The following is a 20106-nucleotide window of genomic DNA, read 5'->3' on the forward strand; positions in this document are numbered from 1 at the left end:
ATATCCCTTGTGTTATAGGGAGATAATATACCTGGTGGTGTAGGGGGCTAAAGGGTTTAATATCCCTGGGGTTCTAGGGAGATGAAGGGTTTAATACCCCTGGTGTGGTTGGCAGAGCTGTATTTGCCACTGGATATTGTTACGCCGAGCGCTCCGGGTCCCCGCTCCTCCCCGGAGCGCTCGCTTCACTCTCCCCGCGGCAGCGCTCCGGTCACGTCCTCTGACCCGGGGCGCTGCGATTCCGCTGCCAGCCGGGATGCGATTCGCGATGCGGGTAGCGCCCGCTCGCGATGCGCACCCCGGCTCCCCTACCTGACTCGCTCTCCGTCTGTTCTGTCCCGGCGCGCGCGGCCCCGCTCCCTAGGGCGCGCGCGCGCCGGGTCTCTGCGATTTAAAGGGCCACTGCGCCGCTGATTGGCGCAGTGGTTCCAATTAGTGTGTTCACCTGTGCACTTCCCTATATCACCTCACTTCCCCTGCACTCCCTTGCCGGATCTTGTTGCCTTAGTGCCAGTGAAAGCGTTCCTTGTGTGTTCCTTGCCTGTGTTTCCAGACCTTCTGCCGTTGCCCCTGACTACGATCCTTGCTGCCTGCCCCGACCTTCTGCTACGTCCGACCTTGCTTTTGCCTACTCCCTTGTACCGCGCCTATCTTCAGCAGCCAGAGAGGTTGAGCCGTTGCTAGTGGATACGACCTGGTCACTACCGCCGCAGCAAGACCATCCCGCTTTGCGGCGGGCTCTGGTGAAAACCAGTAGTGGCTTAGAACCGGTCCACTAGCACGGTCCACGCCAATCCCTCTCTGGCACAGAGGATCCACTACCTGCCAGCCGGCATCGTGACAGTAGATCCGGCCATGGATCCCGCTGAAGTTCCTCTGCCAGTTGTCGCTGACCTCACCACGGTGGTCGCCCAGCAGTCACAACAGATAGCGCAACAAGGCCAACAGCTGTCTCAACTGACCGTTATGCTACAACAGTTACTACCACAGCTTCAGCAGTCATCTCCTCCGCCAGCTCCTGCACCTCCTCCGCAGCGAGTGGCCGCTCCTGGGATACGCTTATCCTTGCCGGATAAATTTGATGGGGACTCTAAGTTTTGCCGTGGCTTTCTTTCTCAATGTTCCCTGCATCTGGAGATGATGTCGGACCTGTTTCCCACTGAAAGGTCTAAGGTGGCTTTCGTAGTCAGCCTTCTGTCCGGAAAAGCCCTGTCATGGGCCACACCGCTCTGGGACCGCAATGACCCCGTCACTGCCTCTGTACACTCCTTCTTCTCGGAAATCCGAAGTGTCTTTGAGGAACCTGCCCGAGCCTCTTCTGCTGAGACTGCCCTGTTGAACCTGGTCCAGGGTAATTCTTCCGTTGGCGAGTATGCCGTACAATTCCGTACTCTTGCTTCAGAATTGTCCTGGAATAATGAGGCCCTCTGCGCGACCTTCAAAAAAGGCCTATCCAGCAACATTAAAGATGTTCTGGCCGCACGAGAAATTCCTGCTAATCTACATGAACTTATTCACCTAGCCACTCGCATTGACATGCGTTTTTCCGAAAGGCGTCAGGAACTCCGCCAAGATATGGACTCTGTTCGCACGAGGCGTTTCTTCTCCTCGGCTCCTCTCTCCTCTGGTCCCCTGCAATCTGTTCCTGTGCCTCCCGCCGTGGAGGCTATGCAGGTCGACCGGTCTCGCCTGACACCACAAGAGAGGACACGACGCCGTATGGAGAACCTCTGCCTGTACTGTGCTAGTACCGAACACTTCCTGAGAGATTGTCCTATCCGTCCTCCCCGCCTGGAAAGACGTACGCTGACTCCGCACAAAGGTGAGACAGTCCTTGATGTCTACTCTGCTTCTCCACGTCTTACTGTGCCTGTGCGGATGTCTGCCTCTGCCTTCTCCTTCTCTACAGTGGCCTTCTTGGACTCTGGATCTGCAGGAAATTTTATTTTGGCCTCTCTCGTCAACAGGTTCAACATCCCGGTGACCAGTCTCGCCAGACCCCTCTACATCAATTGTGTAAATAATGAAAGATTGGACTGTACCATACGTTTCCGCACGGAGCCCCTTCTTATGAGCATCGGATCTCATCATGAGAGGATTGAACTTTTGGTCCTCCCCAATTGCACCTCGGAAATTCTCCTTGGACTTCCCTGGCTTCAACTTCACTCCCCTACCCTGGATTGGTCCACTGGGGAGATCAAGAGTTGGGGGTCCTCTTGTTCCAAGAACTGTCTAAAACCGGTTCCCAGTAACCCTTGCCGTAACTCTGTGGTTCCTCCAGTAACCGGTCTCCCTAAGGCCTATATGGACTTCGCGGATGTTTTCTGCAAAAAACAAGCTGAGACTCTACCTCCTCACAGGCCTTATGATTGCCCTATCGACCTCCTCCCGGGCACTACTCCACCCCGGGGCAGAATTTATCCTCTCTCTGCCCCAGAGACTCTTGCCATGTCCGAATACGTCCAGGAGAATCTAAAAAAGGGCTTTATCCGTAAATCCTCCTCTCCTGCCGGAGCCGGATTTTTCTTTGTGTCCAAAAAAGATGGCTCCCTACGTCCTTGCATTGACTACCGCGGCCTTAATAAAATCACGGTTAAGAACCGCTACCCCTTACCCCTCATCTCTGAACTCTTTGATCGCCTCCAAGGTGCCCACATCTTCACTAAATTGGACTTAAGAGGCGCCTATAACCTCATCCGCATCAGAGAGGGGGACGAGTGGAAAACGGCATTTAACACCAGAGATGGACACTTTGAGTATCTGGTCATGCCCTTTGGACTGTGCAACGCCCCTGCCGTCTTCCAAGACTTTGTCAATGAAATTTTTCGTGATCTGTTATACTCCTGTGTTGTTGTATATCTGGACGATATCCTAATTTTTTCTGCCAATCTAGAAGAACACCGCCAGCATGTCCGTATGGTTCTTCAGAGACTTCGTGACAACCAACTCTATGCCAAAATTGAGAAATGTCTGTTTGAATGCCAATCTCTTCCTTTTCTAGGATATTTGGTCTCTGGCCAGGGACTACAGATGGATCCTGACAAACTCTCTGCCGTCTTAGATTGGCCACGCCCCTCCGGACTCCGTGCTATCCAACGCTTTTTGGGGTTCGCCAATTATTACAGGCAATTTATTCCACATTTTTCTACCATTGTGGCTCCTATCGTGGCTTTAACCAAAAAAAATGCTGATCCCAAGTCCTGGCCTCCTCAAGCAGAAGACGCCTTTAAACGACTCAAGTCTGCCTTTTCTTCGGCTCCCGTCCTCTCCAGACCTGACCCTTCCAAACCCTTCCTATTGGAGGTTGATGCCTCCTCAGTGGGAGCTGGAGCTGTTCTTCTACAAAAAAATTCTTCCGGGCATGCTGTCACTTGTGGTTTTTTCTCTAGGACCTTCTCTCCAGCGGAGAGGAACTACTCCATCGGGGATCGAGAGCTTCTAGCCATTAAATTAGCACTTGAGGAATGGAGGCATCTGCTGGAGGGATCAAGTTCTCCTGTTATTATCTACACCGACCACAAGAACCTCTCCTACCTCCAGTCTGCCCAACGGCTGAATCCTCGCCAGGCCCGGTGGTCTCTGTTCTTTGCCCGATTTAATTTTGAGATTCACTTTCGTCCTGCCGATAAGAACATTAGGGCCGATGCTCTCTCTCGTTCCTCGGATGCCTCAGAAGTTGAACTCTCTCCGCAACACATCATTCCACCTGACTGCCTGATCTCCACTTCTCCTGCCTCCATCAGGCAGACTCCTCCAGGAAAGACCTTTGTTTCTCCTCGCCAACGCCTCGGAATCCTCAAATGGGGTCACTCCTCCCATCTCGCAGGTCATGCGGGTATCAAGAAATCTGTGCAACTCATCTCCCGCTTCTATTGGTGGCCGACTCTGGAGACGGATGTTGTGGACTTCGTGCGAGCCTGCACTATCTGTGCCCGGGATAAGACTCCTCGCCAGAAGCCCGCTGGTTTTCTTCATCCTCTGCCTGTCCCCGAACAGCCTTGGTCTCTGATTGGTATGGATTTTATTACTGATTTACCCCCTTCCCGTGGCAACACTGTTATTTGGGTGGTCGTTGATCGATTCTCCAAAATGGCACATTTCATCCCTCTTCCTGGTCTTCCTTCTGCGCCTCAGTTGGCTAAACAATTTTTTGTACACATTTTTCGTCTTCACGGGTTGCCTACGCAGATTGTCTCGGATAGAGGCGTCCAATTCGTGTCTAAATTCTGGAGGGCTCTCTGTAAACAACTCAAGATTAAATTAAATTTTTCTTCTGCATATCATCCCCAGTCCAATGGACAAGTAGAAAGGATTAACCAGATCTTGGGTGATTATTTGCGACATTTTGTTTCCTCCCGCCAGGATGACTGGGCAGATCTCCTCCCATGGGCCGAATTCTCGTATAACTTCAGGGTCTCTGAGTCTTCCTCCAAATCCCCATTTTTCGTGGTGTACGGCCGTCACCCTCTTCCCCCCCTCCCTACTCCCTTGCCCTCTGGTCTGCCCGCTGTGGATGAAATTTCTCGTGACCTTTCCATCATATGGAGAGAGACCCAAAATTCTCTCTTACAGGCTTCATCACGCATGAAGAAGTTCGCGGATAAGAAAAGAAGAGCTCCCCCCGTTTTTTCCCCTGGAGACAAGGTATGGCTCTCCGCTAAATATGTCCGCTTCCGTGTCCCTAGCTACAAGTTGGGACCACGCTATCTTGGTCCTTTCAAAATCTTGTGTCAAATTAATCCTGTCTCTTATAAACTTCTTCTTCCTCCCTCTCTTCGTATCCCTAATGCCTTTCACGTCTCTCTTCTCAAACCACTCATCCTCAACCGTTTTTCTCCCAAATCTGTTCCTCCCACTCCTGTTTCCGGCTCCTCGGACATCTTCTCGGTCAAAGAAATTTTAGCTGCCAAAAAGGTCAGAGGGAAAAATTTTTTTTTAGTGGACTGGGAGGGTTGTGGTCCTGAAGAGAGATCCTGGGAACCTGAGGACAACATCCTAGACAAAAGTCTGCTCCTCAGGTTCTCAGGCTCTAAGAAGAGGGGAGGCTCTAAGAAGAGGGACCCAAGGGGGGGGGTACTGTTACGCCGAGCGCTCCGGGTCCCCGCTCCTCCCCGGAGCGCTCGCTTCACTCTCCCCGCGGCAGCGCTCCGGTCACGTCCTCTGACCCGGGGCGCTGCGATTCCGCTGCCAGCCGGGATGCGATTCGCGATGCGGGTAGCGCCCGCTCGCGGTGCGCACCCCGGCTCCCCTACCTGACTCGCTCTCCGTTTGTTCCGTCCCGGCGCGCGCGGCCCCGCTCCCTAGGGCGCGCGCGCGCCGGGTCTCTGCGATTTAAAGGGCCACTGCGCCGCTGATTGGCGCAGTGGTTCCAATTAGTATGTTCACCTGTGCACTTCCCTATATCACCTCACTTCCCCTGCACTCCCTTGCCGGATCTTGTTGCCTTAGTGCCAGTGAAAGCGTTCCTTGTGTGTTCCTTGCCTGTGTTTCCAGACCTTCTGCCGTTGCCCCTGACTACGATCCTTGCTGCCTGCACCGACCTTCTGCTACGTCCGACCTTGCTTTTGCCTACTCCCTTGTACCGCGCCTATCTTCAGCAGCCAGAGAGGTGAGCCGTTGCTAGTGGATACGACCTGGTCACTACCGCCGCAGCAAGACCATCCCGCTTTGCGGCGGGCTCTGGTGAAAACCAGTAGTGGCTTAGAACCGGTCCACTAGCACGGTCCACGCCAATCCCTCTCTGGCACAGAGGATCCACTACCTGCCAGCCGGCATCGTGACAGATATGCTGTTGGGGTAAGTTGATCACATGTGGGTTCCTCTTGCCCAACAGGTTTCTCAGATTGTTGGCTGCCATCACCAGAAATTTCCCAAAACATGACTAAGAAACGCGTGGTGGAAGACGAATGTGTCCATGTTATCCTGTGTGTGTGACAGAATATTGGCCGGCACCAGAGCATTATGTAATACATACTCACAAAAGTCACGGGCACGGCCCATAGCCTACAGCCAAACACCAGAAACGATGCCATAAGAACCATTGAGAACATGCGGAGGACCCCCATAGATACCCTCGGGGGGGCTTTTCTCCTCGTAGAGAGTAAGAACATCAGATTACCGAATAATACAGGGAGCTCGGTGACATCGAATCCTCCATTCCCAGTTGTCACAATTTCTGGAAAAAAAAAAATCCCACCCAACTACTAAGCCAATGAGGTCATGGAGTTATTCCTGGCCTCCAGCCCTGGTCTCATTACCCGTACCTGCCAAAAAAATGATGTCGAAAAGTAAAAAAATATATAATATTGTCCCTTAAAAAAATTAACTATTAGTCAGAGTTCTCGAAATTTCACATGAAAAATGATTAAATTGTACAGAATTTCAGTCCATAAGTGGTCTCAGATTCTTCTCAAGAAGGGGGGTCACCAAGACTGGTCCACATGTCCAGTACCCAAAAGTTGTGCCTGCGTAAATTCCAGCCTTCACTATGGTTAGTGCACTTACTGGTGAAGCCATGAGGCGTCGAAAAGGGTGCCACTCTTTGCCCATGGAGCCACAATCTAAACCGATTTCCTACAGGAGGACCGGACTCATTCCAAGCATTACCTTCCATTGATTTTGAGGAAAACTGTGTAACCTCAAATATTGATCTCATTTGAGGTTCTGGAGAACTATTCTGGACCACGCGTTTCACCTATCGGTGAAACACGTGGTCCAGAATAGTTCTCCAGAACCTCAAATGAGTTCAATATTTTTGTTGCTCACCGGGTTCTGGAGAACTATTTTGGACCACGTGTTTTACCACACCAATAGGTGAAGCGCGTGGTACAGAAAAATTCCAAGAACCGGATAAGGAACACAAATATTGATCTCATTTTGAGTTTCTGGAGAACTATTCTGGACCACGCGTTTCACCTATCAGTAAAATGCATGGTCCAGAATAGTTCTCCAGAACCTCAAATGAGTTCAATCTATTTGTTGCTCACCTAGTTCTAGATAATTTTTTTTGACCATACATTTCACCACACCGATAGGTGAAACACGTGGTGAAGAATAGTTCTCCAGAACTTCAAAATTAGATCAATATTTGTGTTGCTCATCCGGTTCTGGGGAATTCTTTTGTACCATGTGTTTCACCTATTGGTGGGGTGAAACGTGTGGACCAAAATAGTTCTACAGAACCAGATGAACAACAAAAATATTGAACTCATTTGAGGTTCAGGAGAACTATTCTGGACCACGCGTTTCACCGATAGGTGAAACGCATGGTCAAGAATAGTTCTCCAGAATCTCTAAATGAGATCAATATTTGTGTTGCTCATCCGGTTCTGGGGAATTTTTTTGTACCATGTGTTTCACCTATCAGTGTGGTGAAACACATGGTCCAAAATATTTCTCTAGAACCAGGTGAGCAAAAAAATATTGAACTCATTTGAGGTTCAGGAGAACTATTCTGGACCACGCGTTTCACCAATAGGTGAAACGTGTGGTCCAGAAAAATTCCCCAGAACCAGATGAGCAACACAAATATTGATCTAATTTTGAGGTTCTGTAGAACTATTCTTGACCACGCGTTTCACCTATCAGTGTGATGAAACACATGGTCCAAAATAGTTCTCCAGAACCAGGGGAGCAACAAAACCAAACAGGACCAGGTGAGCAACAAAAATATTGAACTCATTTAAGGTTCTGGAGAACTATTCTAGACCATGCATTTCACCGATAGGTAAATGCATGGTCCAGAATAGTTCTCCAGAACCTCAAAATGAGATCAATATTTTTGTACCATGTGGTTCACCTATCAGTGTGGTGAAATGCATGGTCCAAAATGGTTCTCTAGAACCAGGTGAGCAACAAATATATTAAACTCATTTAAGATTCTGGAGAACTATTCTGGACCACGCGTTTCACCGATAGGTGAAACGCGTGGTCAAGAATAGTTCTCCAGAATCTCAAATTAGATAAATTTGTGTTGCTCATCCGGTTCTGGGGAATTTTTCTGGACCACGAGTTTCACCTATCAGTGTGTTGAAACACATGGTCCAAAATAGTTCTCTAGAACCAGGTGAGCAACAAAAATATTGAGCTCATTTGAGCTTCTGGAGAACTATTCTACACCACACATTTCACCCATAGGTGAAATGCGTGGTCAAGAATAGTCTTCCAGAACCTCAAATGAGATCAATATTTGTGTTGCTCATCCGGTTCTGGGGAATTTTTCTGGACCACGCGTTTCACCTATCAGTGTGGTGAAACACATGGTCCAAAATAGTTCTCCAGAACCAGCTGAGCAACACAAATATTGATCTCATTTGAGGTTCTGGAGAACTATTCTGGACCACGCGTTTCACCGATAGGTAAAACACATGGTCCAGAATAATTCTCCAGAACCTCAAATGAGATCAATATTTGTGTTGCTTATCTGGTTCAGGGGAATTTTTCAGGACCACGTGTTTCACGTATCAGTGTGGTGAAACGCGTGGTCCAAAATAGTTCTCCAGAACTGGGTGAGCAACAAAAAAATATTGATCTCATTTGAGGTTTTGGAGAACTATTCCAGTCTTCACTATGGTTAAAGCACTTTCCGGGGAAGCCATAAGGGGTCAAAGAGGGTGCCACTCTACACTGGAACTTTGCCCATGTATCCATCATCTAAATCAATTTGCTACAGTCGGGCCCGGCTCATTCTAGGCATTACATGGACCTTCTCTTGATTTGAGGAAAACTGTGTAATACTTCATATCACCTGTTGTGGCGCTGTAGGAGAATTGAATACTTGAGGCTAGGTTCCAACACAAATAACAGATTTGGGTTCCCAATGTTGGGGCGAAGTGTGATGGGCTCATTGTGATGTACCCTACGAGGCCTTGTATCTATTTACTATAAACAGAGACAGATTTCTTTTGTCTTTCAGATGAGGAGCTCCTACAAGAAGAACCTCAAATGAGATCAATATTTGTGTTGCTCATCCGGTTCTGGGGAATTTTTCTGGACCACGCGTTTCACCTATCAGTGTGGTGAAACACATGGTCCAAAATAGTTCTCCAGAACCAGCTGAGCAACACAAATATTGATCTCATTTGAGGTTCTGGAGAACTATTCTGGACCACGCGTTTCACCGATAGGTAAAACACATGGTCCAGAATAATTCTCCAGAACCTCAAATGAGATCAATATTTGTGTTGCTTATCTGGTTCAGGGGAATTTTTCAGGACCACGTGTTTCACGTATCAGTGTGGTGAAACGCGTGGTCCAAAATAGTTCTCCAGAACTGGGTGAGCAACAAAAAAATATTGATCTCATTTGAGGTTTTGGAGAACTATTCCAGTCTTCACTATGGTTAAAGCACTTACCGGGGAAGCCATAAGGGGTCAAAGAGGGTGCCACTCTACACTGGAACTTTGCCCATGTATCCACCATCTAAAACAATTTGCTACAGTCGGGCCCGGCTCATTCTAGGCATTACATGGACCTTCTCTTGATTTGAGGAAAACTGTGTAATACTTCATATCACCTGTGGTGGCGCTGTAGGAGAATTGAATACTTGAGGCTAGGTTCCAACACAAATAACAGATTTGGGTTCCCAATGTTGGGGCGAAGTGTGATGGGCTCATTGTGATGTACCCTACGAGGCCTTGTATCTATTTACTATAAACAGAGACAGATTTCTTTTGTCTTTCAGACGAGGAGCTCCTACAAGAAGAGGATGACATGCCCTCATCTAGGCACAGGCAGAATGGTGAGTGACTCTCAAAAACATCACCAAAAACTAAGTCTAGAAGCTGGCCATAGACATAAAGTAAATTTGCCTCTGAGTCAACCAATGTCAGGGTATTTCCTGCTATTGGGAAGTTGACCATGATGTAGACCATGGATCCTAATCATGGGAAGGATCTCCAGTCATCATTACTATAAGTGGCTATAGAATGTGGCCCCTGGCCTAGTGTAACGATGTCAATGGTGTAGAGAGTGACAAAGAATTTCCTCACAAATGTGCCAGTTCTTCATTCTGTGTTCCATCCAACCTTCAGAGATGAAAAATGTGCCCACCTTCAAAATGTGTACAATTGCAAGCCCCAGTGCCCCTCATACATGCTGGTCACTTACCTCACCTGAATTGTTGTGGTGACTTGCTGGATAGGACCTCCCGTCTCTCCCATATTTAGGCTTTTAGAGGTATAGGAGGTTACTTATGACTTGGGTCTACAGGTTCCTTATGACTTGGGTCTACAGGTTCCTTATGACTTGGGTCTACAGGTTCCCTATGACTTGGGCCTACAGGTTCCTTATGACTTGGGTCTACATGTTCCTTATGACTTGGGCCTACAGGTTCCTTATGACTTGGGTCTACAGGTTCCTTATGACTTGGGCCTACAGGTTCCTTATGACTTGGGTCTACAGGTTCCTTATGACTTGGGTCTACAGGTTCCTTATGACTTGAGTCTACAGGTCCCCTAAGACTTGAGTCTACATGTCCCTCTTGACTTAGGTCTGCAGGTCCCCTATGACTTGGGTCTACAGGTTTATTTTGACTTGGGTCTACAGATCCCCTATGACTTGGGTCTACATGTTCCTTATTACTCGGATCTACAGGTCCCCTATGACTTGGGTCTACAGGTTCCTCATGAATTGGGTCTACAGGTCCCCTATGACTTGGGTCTACAGGTTCCTCATGAATTGGGTCTACAGGTACCCTATCACTTGGGTCTACAGCTTCCTTATGACTTGGGTCTACAGGTCCCCTATGACTTGAGCCTACATGTCCCCTATGACTTGGGTCTACAGGTCCCCTATGACTTGGGTCTACAGGTCCCCTATGACTTGAGCCTACATGTCCCCTATGACTTGGGTCTACAAGTCCCCTATGACTTAGGTCTACAGGTCCCCTATGACTTGGGTCTACAGGTCCCCTATGACTTGATCCTACAGGTCCCCTATGACTTGGGTCTACAGGTCCCCTATGACTTGGGTCTACAGGTCCCCTATGACTTGGGTCTACAGGTTTCTTATGACTTGGGTCTACAGGTCATCTATGACTTTGGTCTACAGGTCCCCTATGACTTGGGTCTACAGGTTCCTTATGACTTGGGTCTACAGGTCCCCTATGACTTGGGTCTACAGGTCCCCTATGACTTGGGTCTACAGGTCCCCTATGACTTGGGTCTACAGGTCCCCTATAACTTGGGTCTACAGGTCCCCTATAACTTGGGTCTACAGGTCCCCTATGACTTGGGTCTACAGGTCCCCTATGACTTGGGTCTACAGGTCCCCTATGACTTGGGTCTACAGGTCTAGTATAACTTGGGTCTACAGGTCCCCTATGACTTGAGCCTACAGGTCCCCTATGACTTGGGTCTACAGGTCCCCTATGACTTGAGCCTACAGGTCCCCTATGACTTGGGTCTACAGGTCCCCTATGACTTGGGTCTACAGGTCCCCTATGACTTGGGTCTACAGGTCCCCTATGACTTGGGTCTACAGGTCCCCTATGACTTGGGTCTACAGGTCCCCTATGACTTGGGTCTACAGGTCCCCTATGACTTGGGTCTACTCTTGACACCCGTTTAGTGTTCATGACCTGAATCTTTAGAGACTGGTGGCTACGAACATGGCGCCTCACAAAAACATCAGACGGTATCTTGTACTTTTTAAGCTGACCATTATTTCTGTCTGTGATCTTGTAAATCGCAGGTAGGGCCAGAACCAACTGTGCCAAGTGTCAGAAGAACCTGTCCCTCCAGAACTCGGTGAAGGTCCTGTACGTCTTTGTGGTGATTCTCATCATCGCTGTCATTGTCTTAGCATCGTTGGGTAAGTGGCTGAATGTCCATCTCTAAACGGAGGTTCAAACTTCCCAAACTTCATCCATGTAAGGATCATGGAGACCACCTTGGGATCATTCAGCACAGACAAAGTGTTTCCACATTCTCATTATGGGGTATCGAGTTCAGAATGATTTTGGCAGAATTTGAGCAGAAGAAACAACATGGCAAAACGTTAAAAAAAAAAAGTGAAAGGGTCTGAAAACTTTCCGAATGCACAAAATTTGCAGTGGGGGACTCTGAAGCGCTGCAGACCCGATGTACCGGAAAACACTTTTTAAAATATTGAAATTTTTTAGTTTCTGCCCAAACGTGAGGTTACGGGAGGGAGGTCATCTGTATCTCATTTACTGGAGGGGGAAAAAAACACGACATAAGGACAGGAACACAAACTGCCGCGGAGCACGTGACCTGCGCGTAATCCCTAAGCCGGTCACAACGACAAACACATGGGCTAAGCCACTGATAGATTATAGACCTCAAAAATGGCGCGACAAAGGCTGAGGAGCAATGGAGGATGTCTAAAATGCCTTCTGCTTGTTTTGGCGCATATACTGTGCCACCGAAATGTAGCAGAGCCGAACTTGTCACTTGACTCTCTGAGGCATCATTGTGCCCTGTGTATAGTTTCTGGACTCACATACGTAAAACTAACTACGAAGAATTCCCCGGATGTGTCAGTCTGCACCAGTGTTTCTCAACCAGGGGGCCTCCAGCTGTTGCAAAACTACAACTTTCAGCATGCCCGGACAGCCAAAGGCTGTCCGGGCATGCTGGAAGTTGTAGTTTTGCAACAGCTGAAGGTACACTGGTTGGGAAACACTGCTCTACATTAAAGGGGTACTCGGCTGGAAAACTTTTTTTTTTTCTTTTTTTTTTAAATCAACTGGTGCCAGAAAGTTAAACGGATTTGTAAATTACTTCTGTTAAAATTTCTTCATCCTTCCAGTACTTTTTAGGGGCTGTATACTACAGAGGAAATGCTTTTCTATTTGGATTTATCTTCTGTCACAAGCACAATGCTCTCTGCTGACATCTGCTGTCCATTTTAGGAACTGGACAGGTCCACAGCAGAGAGCACTGTGGTCGTGACAGAAGAGAAATCCAAAAAGAAAAGCATTTCCTCTGTAGTATTCCTGTGGAGCATACAGCCTCTAATAAGTACTGGAATGATTAAGATTTTTTTTATAGAAGTAATTTTCAAATCTGTTTGACTTTCTGGCACCAGTTGATTTAAAAAAAAAAAAAAAAAAGTTTTCCACCAGAGTACCACTTTAAACAGATTTGTAAATTACTTCTATTAAAAAATATTAATCCTTCCAGTACCTATCAGTTGCTGTATGCTCCACAGGAAGTTTTTTTCTTTATGAATTTCCTTTCTGTCTGACCACAGTGCTCTCCGCTGACACCTCTGTTCATTTTAGGAACTGTCCAGAGTAGGAGCAAATCCCCATAGCAAACCTCTTCTGCTCTGGACAGTTCCTGACATGGACAGAGGTGTCGGCAGAGAGCACTGTGGTCAGACAGAAAGGAAATTCCAAAAGAAAATAACTTCCTGTGGAGCATACAGCAGCTGATAAGTACTGGAAGGATTAAGATTTTTAAATAGAAGTCATTTACAAATCTGTTTCAGTTTCTGGCACCAGTTGATTTAAAAAAGAAAAAAAAAAAGTTTTCCAGCGGAGTACCCCTTTAAGGTTCTAGAATTCTATTCATGAACAAAGAAGTTCAGGTTGAGCAGAATGATAGCTTCCCCCGCAGGTAGGAAAATACTTGACACTTTCTAAAGAGGAATAACACCTATGGATCAGCCTCAAATGCACAGGACATTTATGTTTATTCATAAGATTCAACAATTCTCGACGCGTTTCTTTGCTCACACGCGCCTTTCTCAGGTCCAAAACAAACAATTTCTGTTGTCCTGATCTGGCGGCTCATGCTGTTGTGACGCGTGGCGCATGCTCCACATGCCACAGACAACAGCACGAGCAGTCTGTCAGCAGTCATATTTTTGGACCTGAGGAAGACGAGTGTGAGCACCAAAACGAGTTGAGTATTGTTGAATTTTGTGATTAAACAATTGTTTTGTCTCAGGCATCCATGTGTGTTCCCGAATAGTAGCGTTTGACCAAATCACCAATTTTTCTTTGCTCACGCCACTTTCTGTCCGTAGCCCTGGGTATACGGACGGATAGGGGTCATTGAGCTGCAAGCTGTATATATATTCCTATTTCACACGCTTACACGCACAAGAGTTGTGCCTGCCCGAAAGCACAACCTATCGGTGGTGGGTTTATTCCTTACCTAAAATACTACACAAGAGGGCACCTCGGCTCGTCTTCACATATAGATCAGATATCCATAAGGACTCAGTGTACCGCCATATAGGCTCTACCATCCGGTCGTAAATATGTACCGTCGCTTTAAAAAAACCAACGGTTGAAGACACATGTTTAGCCGGTGTACACAAGGGTGACGGCATGGGATGTGAATGTCAGGCGATGAGTAAATGTTGAAGGATGACGCCTCCTTTTCCCCTGTGTTATTTACAGTTTTCCAGAAAGTCAATTCCCTGTACGATGACTTCAGCTCTGCAAAGTCCGGCTATGAGAAGAAGATTGTCTCCGTCCAGGTGGATCTTCAGGAGCTCGGTGAATATTTTTTTTGTATTTTCTTTCCCCATTGATCTGTCATGCCCAAATGTTTCTAAAGGGTCAATCAAAAAAGTCAAAATCAGTAAACTCCGCCCACCTGACTCCTGGCTTATTTTACAGTTTCCGCTATTTGTGTTGTGTACTTGTCTGCTTGAGCACCATATTAGTGTAGGTAGACAAGATATAGGTATGAGTGAAAGCTGTGGCACAAAAAAAAAAAGAAAAACAGTGCCCAGTGGGCTGGAGCCAGGGCTAACATAAATAAATAAACTAATATATATATATATTAGACAGCTGCCGGCCACAAGATTATGCCGCCGGGAGCTGATTGTCAGCACGGGAAATAAATGGATTAGAGGTGCGGGGCGGGCCTGAAGGTATTTAGCTGTGCCGATCCCCCCCCCCCACTCCCTCCTTCATTTTCAATGTGGCCATCTATACCTGCACTGTACGGGAGAATTTTCGCCGCTCGCACAGAAGGTCAGTCTGAGTGTGGTCTTGGCAGAGTGACAGCAAGTGGCGGGGGCTTCAGATTGGTGGGCACTGGCAGTGTTTGTAACTTGAGCTGTGGGCGGGCAGGGGAGGTGGGTCATTATCGGCAAATTTTTTGTTGTTTCAGCATTTCCCCAAAATAGCTATTTTCGGCCGATATGTATCGGCCGCCGATATATCGGTGCATCCCTAGTTAATATGGTTTGAAGTAGTAGAGTTAAAGGGGTATTCCAGGAAAAAACTTTTTTTTATATATATCAACTGGCTCCAGAAATTTAAACAGATTTGTAAATGACTTCTATTAAAAAAATCTTAATCCTTTCAGTACTTATAAACTGCTGAAGTTGAGTTGTTCTTTTCTGTCCAAGTGCTCTCTGATGACACGTGTCTCGGGAACTGTCCAGAATAGAAGCAAATCCCCATAGCAAACATCTAATACACTGAGCAGAGATGTCAGCAGAGAGCACTGTTGCCAGACAGAAAAGATCAACTCAACCAGAGCAGCTGATAATTATTGGAAGGATTAAGATATTTTAATAGAAGTAATTTACAAATCTACTTAACTTTCTGGAGTCGGTTGATAAATAAAAAAAAAAGTTTTTTCCTGGAATATCCCTTTAAAGAGTTAGTATGGTTAGAAGTAGAAGGGTTAAAGGGTTAGTATGGTTAGAAGTAGTAGGGTTAAAGAGTTAGTATGGTTAGACGTAGAAGGGTTAAAGGGTTAGTATGGTTTGAAGTAGTAGGGTTAAAGGGTAAGTATGGTTAGAAGTAGTAGGGTTAAAGGGTAAGTATGGTTAGAAGTAGTAGGGTTAAAGAGTTAGTATGGTTTGAAGTAGAAGGGTTAAAGGGTTAGTATGGTTAGAAGTAGAAGGATTAAAGGGTTAGTATGGTTTGAAGTAGAAGGGTTAAAGGGTTAGTATGGTTAGAAGTATTAGGGTTAAAGGGTAAGTATGGTTTAAAGTAGAAGGATTAAAGGGTTAGTATGGTTAGACGTAGAAGGGTTAAAGAGTTAGTATGGTTTGAAGTAGTAGGGTTAGAGGGTAAGTATGGTTAGAAGTAGTAGGGTTAAAGGGTAAGTATGGTTAGAAGTAGTAGGGTTAAAGGGTAAGTATGGTTTGAAGTAGAAGGGTTAAAGGGTTAGTATGGTTAGAAGTAGTAGGGTTAAAGGGTAAGTATGGTTTGAAGTAGAAGGGTTAAAGGGTAAGTATGGTTTGAAGTAGAAGGATTAAAGGGTTAGTATGGTTAGAAGTAGTAGGGTTAAAGAGTTAGTATGGTTAGAAGTAAAAGGGTTAAAGGGTTAGTATGGTTTGAAGTAGTAGGGTTAAAGGGTAAGTATGGTTAGAAGTAGTAGGGTTAAAGGGTAAGTATGGTTAGAAGTAGTAGGGTTAAAGGGTTAGTATGGTTTGAAGTAGAAGGGTTAAAGGGTTAGTATGGTTAGAAGTAGAAGGGTTAAAGGGTTAGTATGGTTAGAATTAGAAGGGTTAAAGGGTTAGTATGGGAAGAAGTAGTAGGGTTAAAGGGTAAGTATGGTTAGAAGTAGTAGGGTTAAAGAGTTAGTATGGTTAGAAGTAGTAGGGTTAAAGGGTTAGTATGGTTAGAAGTAGTAGGGTTAAAGGGTAAGTATGGTTAGAAGTAGAAGGGTTAAAGGGTTAGTATGGTTGGAATTTGAAGGGTTAAAGGGATTAAATGGTTAGAAGTAGTAGGGTTAAATGGTTATTATGGTTGGAAGTAGAAGGGTTAAAGAACAAGGAAGTAGGGTTAAAGAGTTAGTATGGTTAGAAGTAAAAGGGTTAAAGGGTTAGTATGGTTTGAAGTAGTAGGGTTAAAGGGTAAGTATGGTTAGAAGTAGTAGGGTTAAAGGGTAAGTATGGTTAGAAGTAGTAGGGTTAAAGGGTTAGTATGGTTTGAAGTAGAAGGATTAAAGGGTTAGTATGGTTAGAAGTAGTAGGGTTAAAGAGTTAGTATGGTTAGAAGTAAAAGGGTTAAAGGGTTAGTATGGTTTGAAGTAGTAGGGTTAAAGGGTAAGTATGGTTAGAAGTAGTAGGGTTAAAGGGTAAGTATGGTTAGAAGTAGTAGGGTTAAAGGGTTAGTATGGTTTGAAGTAGAAGGGTTAAAGGGTTAGTATGGTTAGAAGTAGAAGGGTTAAAGGGTTAGTATGGTTAGAATTAGAAGGGTTAAAGGGTTAGTATGGGAAGAAGTAGTAGGGTTAAAGGGTAAGTATGGTTAGAAGTAGTAGGGTTAAAGAGTTAGTATGGTTAGAAGTAGTAGGGTTAAAGGGTTAGTATGGTTAGAAGTAGTAGGGTTAAAGGGTAAGTATGGTTAGAAGTAGAAGGGTTAAAGGGTTAGTATGGTTGGAATTTGAAGGGTTAAAGGGATTAAATGGTTAGAAGTAGTAGGGTTAAATGGTTATTATGGTTGGAAGTAGAAGGGTTAAAGAACAAGGAAGTAGGGTTAAAGAGTTAGTATGGTTAGAAGTAAAAGGGTTAAAGGGTTAGTATGGTTTGAAGTAGTAGGGTTAAAGGGTAAGTATGGTTAGAAGTAGTAGGGTTAAAGGGTAAGTATGGTTAGAAGTAGTAGGGTTAAAGGGTTAGTATGGTTTGAAGTAGAAGGGTTAAAGGGTTAGTATGGTTAGAAGTAGAAGGGTTAAAGGGTTAGTATGGTTAGAATTAGAAGGGTTAAAGGGTAAGTATGGTTTGAAGTAGAAGGATTAAAGGGTTAGTATGGTTAGACGTAGAAGGGTTAAAGAGTTAGTATGGTTTGAAGTAGTAGGGTTAGAGGGTAAGTATGGTTAGAAGTAGTAGGGTTAAAGGGTAAGTATGGTTAGAAGTAGTAGGGTTAAAGGGTAAGTATGGTTTGAAGTAGAAGGGTTAAAGGGTTAGTATGGTTAGAAGTAGTAGGGTTAAAGAGTTAGTATGGTTAGAAGTAGTAGGGTTAAAGGGTAAGTATGGTTTGAAGTAGAAGGGTTAAAGGGTAAGTATGGTTTGAAGTAGAAGGATTAAAGGGTTAGTATGGTTAGAAGTAGTAGGGTTAAAGAGTTAGTATGGTTAGAAGTAAAAGGGTTAAAGGGTTAGTATGGTTTGAAGTAGTAGGGTTAAAGGGTAAGTATGGTTAGAAGTAGTAGGGTTAAAGGGTAAGTATGGTTAGAAGTAGTAGGGTTAAAGGGTTAGTATGGTTTGAAGTAGAAGGGTTAAAGGGTTAGTATGGTTAGAAGTAGAAGGGTTAAAGGGTTAGTATGGTTAGAATTAGAAGGGTTAAAGGGTAAGTATGGTTTGAAGTAGAAGGATTAAAGGGTTAGTATGGTTAGACGTAGAAGGGTTAAAGAGTTAGTATGGTTTGAAGTAGTAGGGTTAGAGGGTAAGTATGGTTAGAAGTAGTAGGGTTAAAGGGTAAGTATGGTTAGAAGTAGTAGGGTTAAAGGGTAAGTATGGTTTGAAGTAGAAGGGTTAAAGGGTTAGTATGGTTAGAAGTAGTAGGGTTAAAGAGTTAGTATGGTTAGAAGTAGTAGGGTTAAAGGGTAAGTATGGTTTGAAGTAGAAGGGTTAAAGGGTAAGTATGGTTTGAAGTAGAAGGATTAAAGGGTTAGTATGGTTAGAAGTAGTAGGGTTAAAGAGTTAGTATGGTTAGAAGTAAAAGGGTTAAAGGGTTAGTATGGTTTGAAGTAGTAGGGTTAAAGGGTAAGTATGGTTAGAAGTAGTAGGGTTAAAGGGTAAGTATGGTTAGAAGTAGTAGGGTTAAAGGGTTAGTATGGTTTGAAGTAGAAGGGTTAAAGGGTTAGTATGGTTAGAAGTAGAAGGGTTAAAGGGTTAGTATGGTTAGAATTAGAAGGGTTAAAGGGTTAGTATGGGAAGAAGTAGTAGGGTTAAAGGGTAAGTATGGTTAGAAGTAGTAGGGTTAAAGAGTTAGTATGGTTAGAAGTAGTAGGGTTAAAGGGTTAGTATGGTTAGAAGTAGTAGGGTTAAGGGTAAGTATGGTTAGAAGTAGTAGGGTTAAAGGGTAAGTATGGTTAGAAGTAGAAGGGTTAAAGGGTTAGTATGGTTGGAATTTGAAGGGTTAAAGGGATTAAATGGTTAGAAGTAGTAGGGTTAAATGGTTATTATGGTTGGAAGTAGAAGGGTTAAAGAACAAGGAGGGGGTTAAGTTTTTTTTTTACATGATGTTTGTCCTTTAAAGGGTTATCAGATTAGGGAGAACAAATTGTGAGGTTTTAAGAACCCCCTCGTTCTCTTTATTTGTGTAATGAAAAGTTGGAGGCAGCCGAATATAAACAACAAGACATTTCCCAATGTAATAAACACGTTTTCACATCTGGCATATTCGCTGGTCACATGATGTCTGCCGGCGGCTTACATGGTGTCATCTATGGCGAGCAGTGAATCATGGGCCATGTAATCACCGCTCTGCGTCCGGGCTCTCTCCCGGCTCTGTTTTCCACACAGGATCAGCTGTGAGTTGTTTTGCACATTCATTTTTTTCATGGGGAACTGAAAGTTTGTCCAAAAATCTGTTCCTACTTATTGTCCATCGTACACAAGAATTTCCGGAAGCTTAATCCCTGAGAGGGGTCCGGCGGTGAGATCAGTGGAAGCACAACACCCGGAGTCTCATCCTCTTATTACATTGTTAACAATCCTGTCCAAACCTTCTATCAGCTCCTGGAAAAGCTGAGTTCTAATACCTTCATAGCTAGGCTTTCCTTTACCGGGGCCTCAGGTGGCGCCACCGGTTGTCAGAAGGAGGACGGGGGAGGTGGAAAGAAAAACCCAACCAGCTCATTCCCTGTTGATAGGGTGGTGGGTGGGCTCATAGAGTAGGCAACAGGTGGCCCCATAGAGTAGGCAGTGGGTGGGCTCATAGAGTAGGCAGCGGGTGGACCCATAGAGTAGGCAGTGGGTGGGCCCATAGAGTAGGCAGTGGGTGGGCCCATAGAGTAGGCAGTGGGTGGGCCCATAGAGTAGGCAGTGGGTGGGCCCATAGAGTAGGCACTGAGTAGGCCCATAGAGTAGGCAGCGGGTGGGCCCATAGATTAGGCAGCAGGGCGTCCCATAGAGTAGGCAGTGGGTGGGCCCATAGAGTAGGCAGCGGGTGGGCCCAAAGAGTAGGCAGTGGGTGGGCCCATAGAGTAGGCAATGGGTGGGCCC

General features: G+C 45.6%; 1 protein-coding gene across 5 annotated transcripts in view; it reads left to right on the forward strand.

Moving 5' to 3' along the window:
* Positions 1-20106, forward strand: part of SCARA3 (scavenger receptor class A member 3) — a 69433-nt gene that overhangs the window by 28463 nt on the left and 20864 nt on the right. For 3 of the 5 annotated variants that reach the window (XM_056553812.1, XM_056553810.1, XM_056553811.1), the window contains 3 exons: positions 9665-9739; positions 11692-11811; positions 14375-14473. In XM_056553812.1, the coding sequence (XP_056409787.1) occupies positions 9665-9739; positions 11692-11811; positions 14375-14473 (294 nt within the window). Of the gene's footprint in view, positions 1-5691; positions 5797-9664; positions 9740-11691; positions 11812-14374; positions 14474-20106 lie in introns of those variants that run through there. The other 2 variants (XM_056553814.1, XM_056553813.1) reach the window with 2 other exon arrangements.

The sequence above is a fragment of the Hyla sarda genome, unplaced genomic scaffold, assembly GCF_029499605.1.
Source record: "Hyla sarda isolate aHylSar1 unplaced genomic scaffold, aHylSar1.hap1 scaffold_383, whole genome shotgun sequence".
NCBI lineage: Eukaryota > Metazoa > Chordata > Amphibia > Anura > Hylidae > Hyla > Hyla sarda.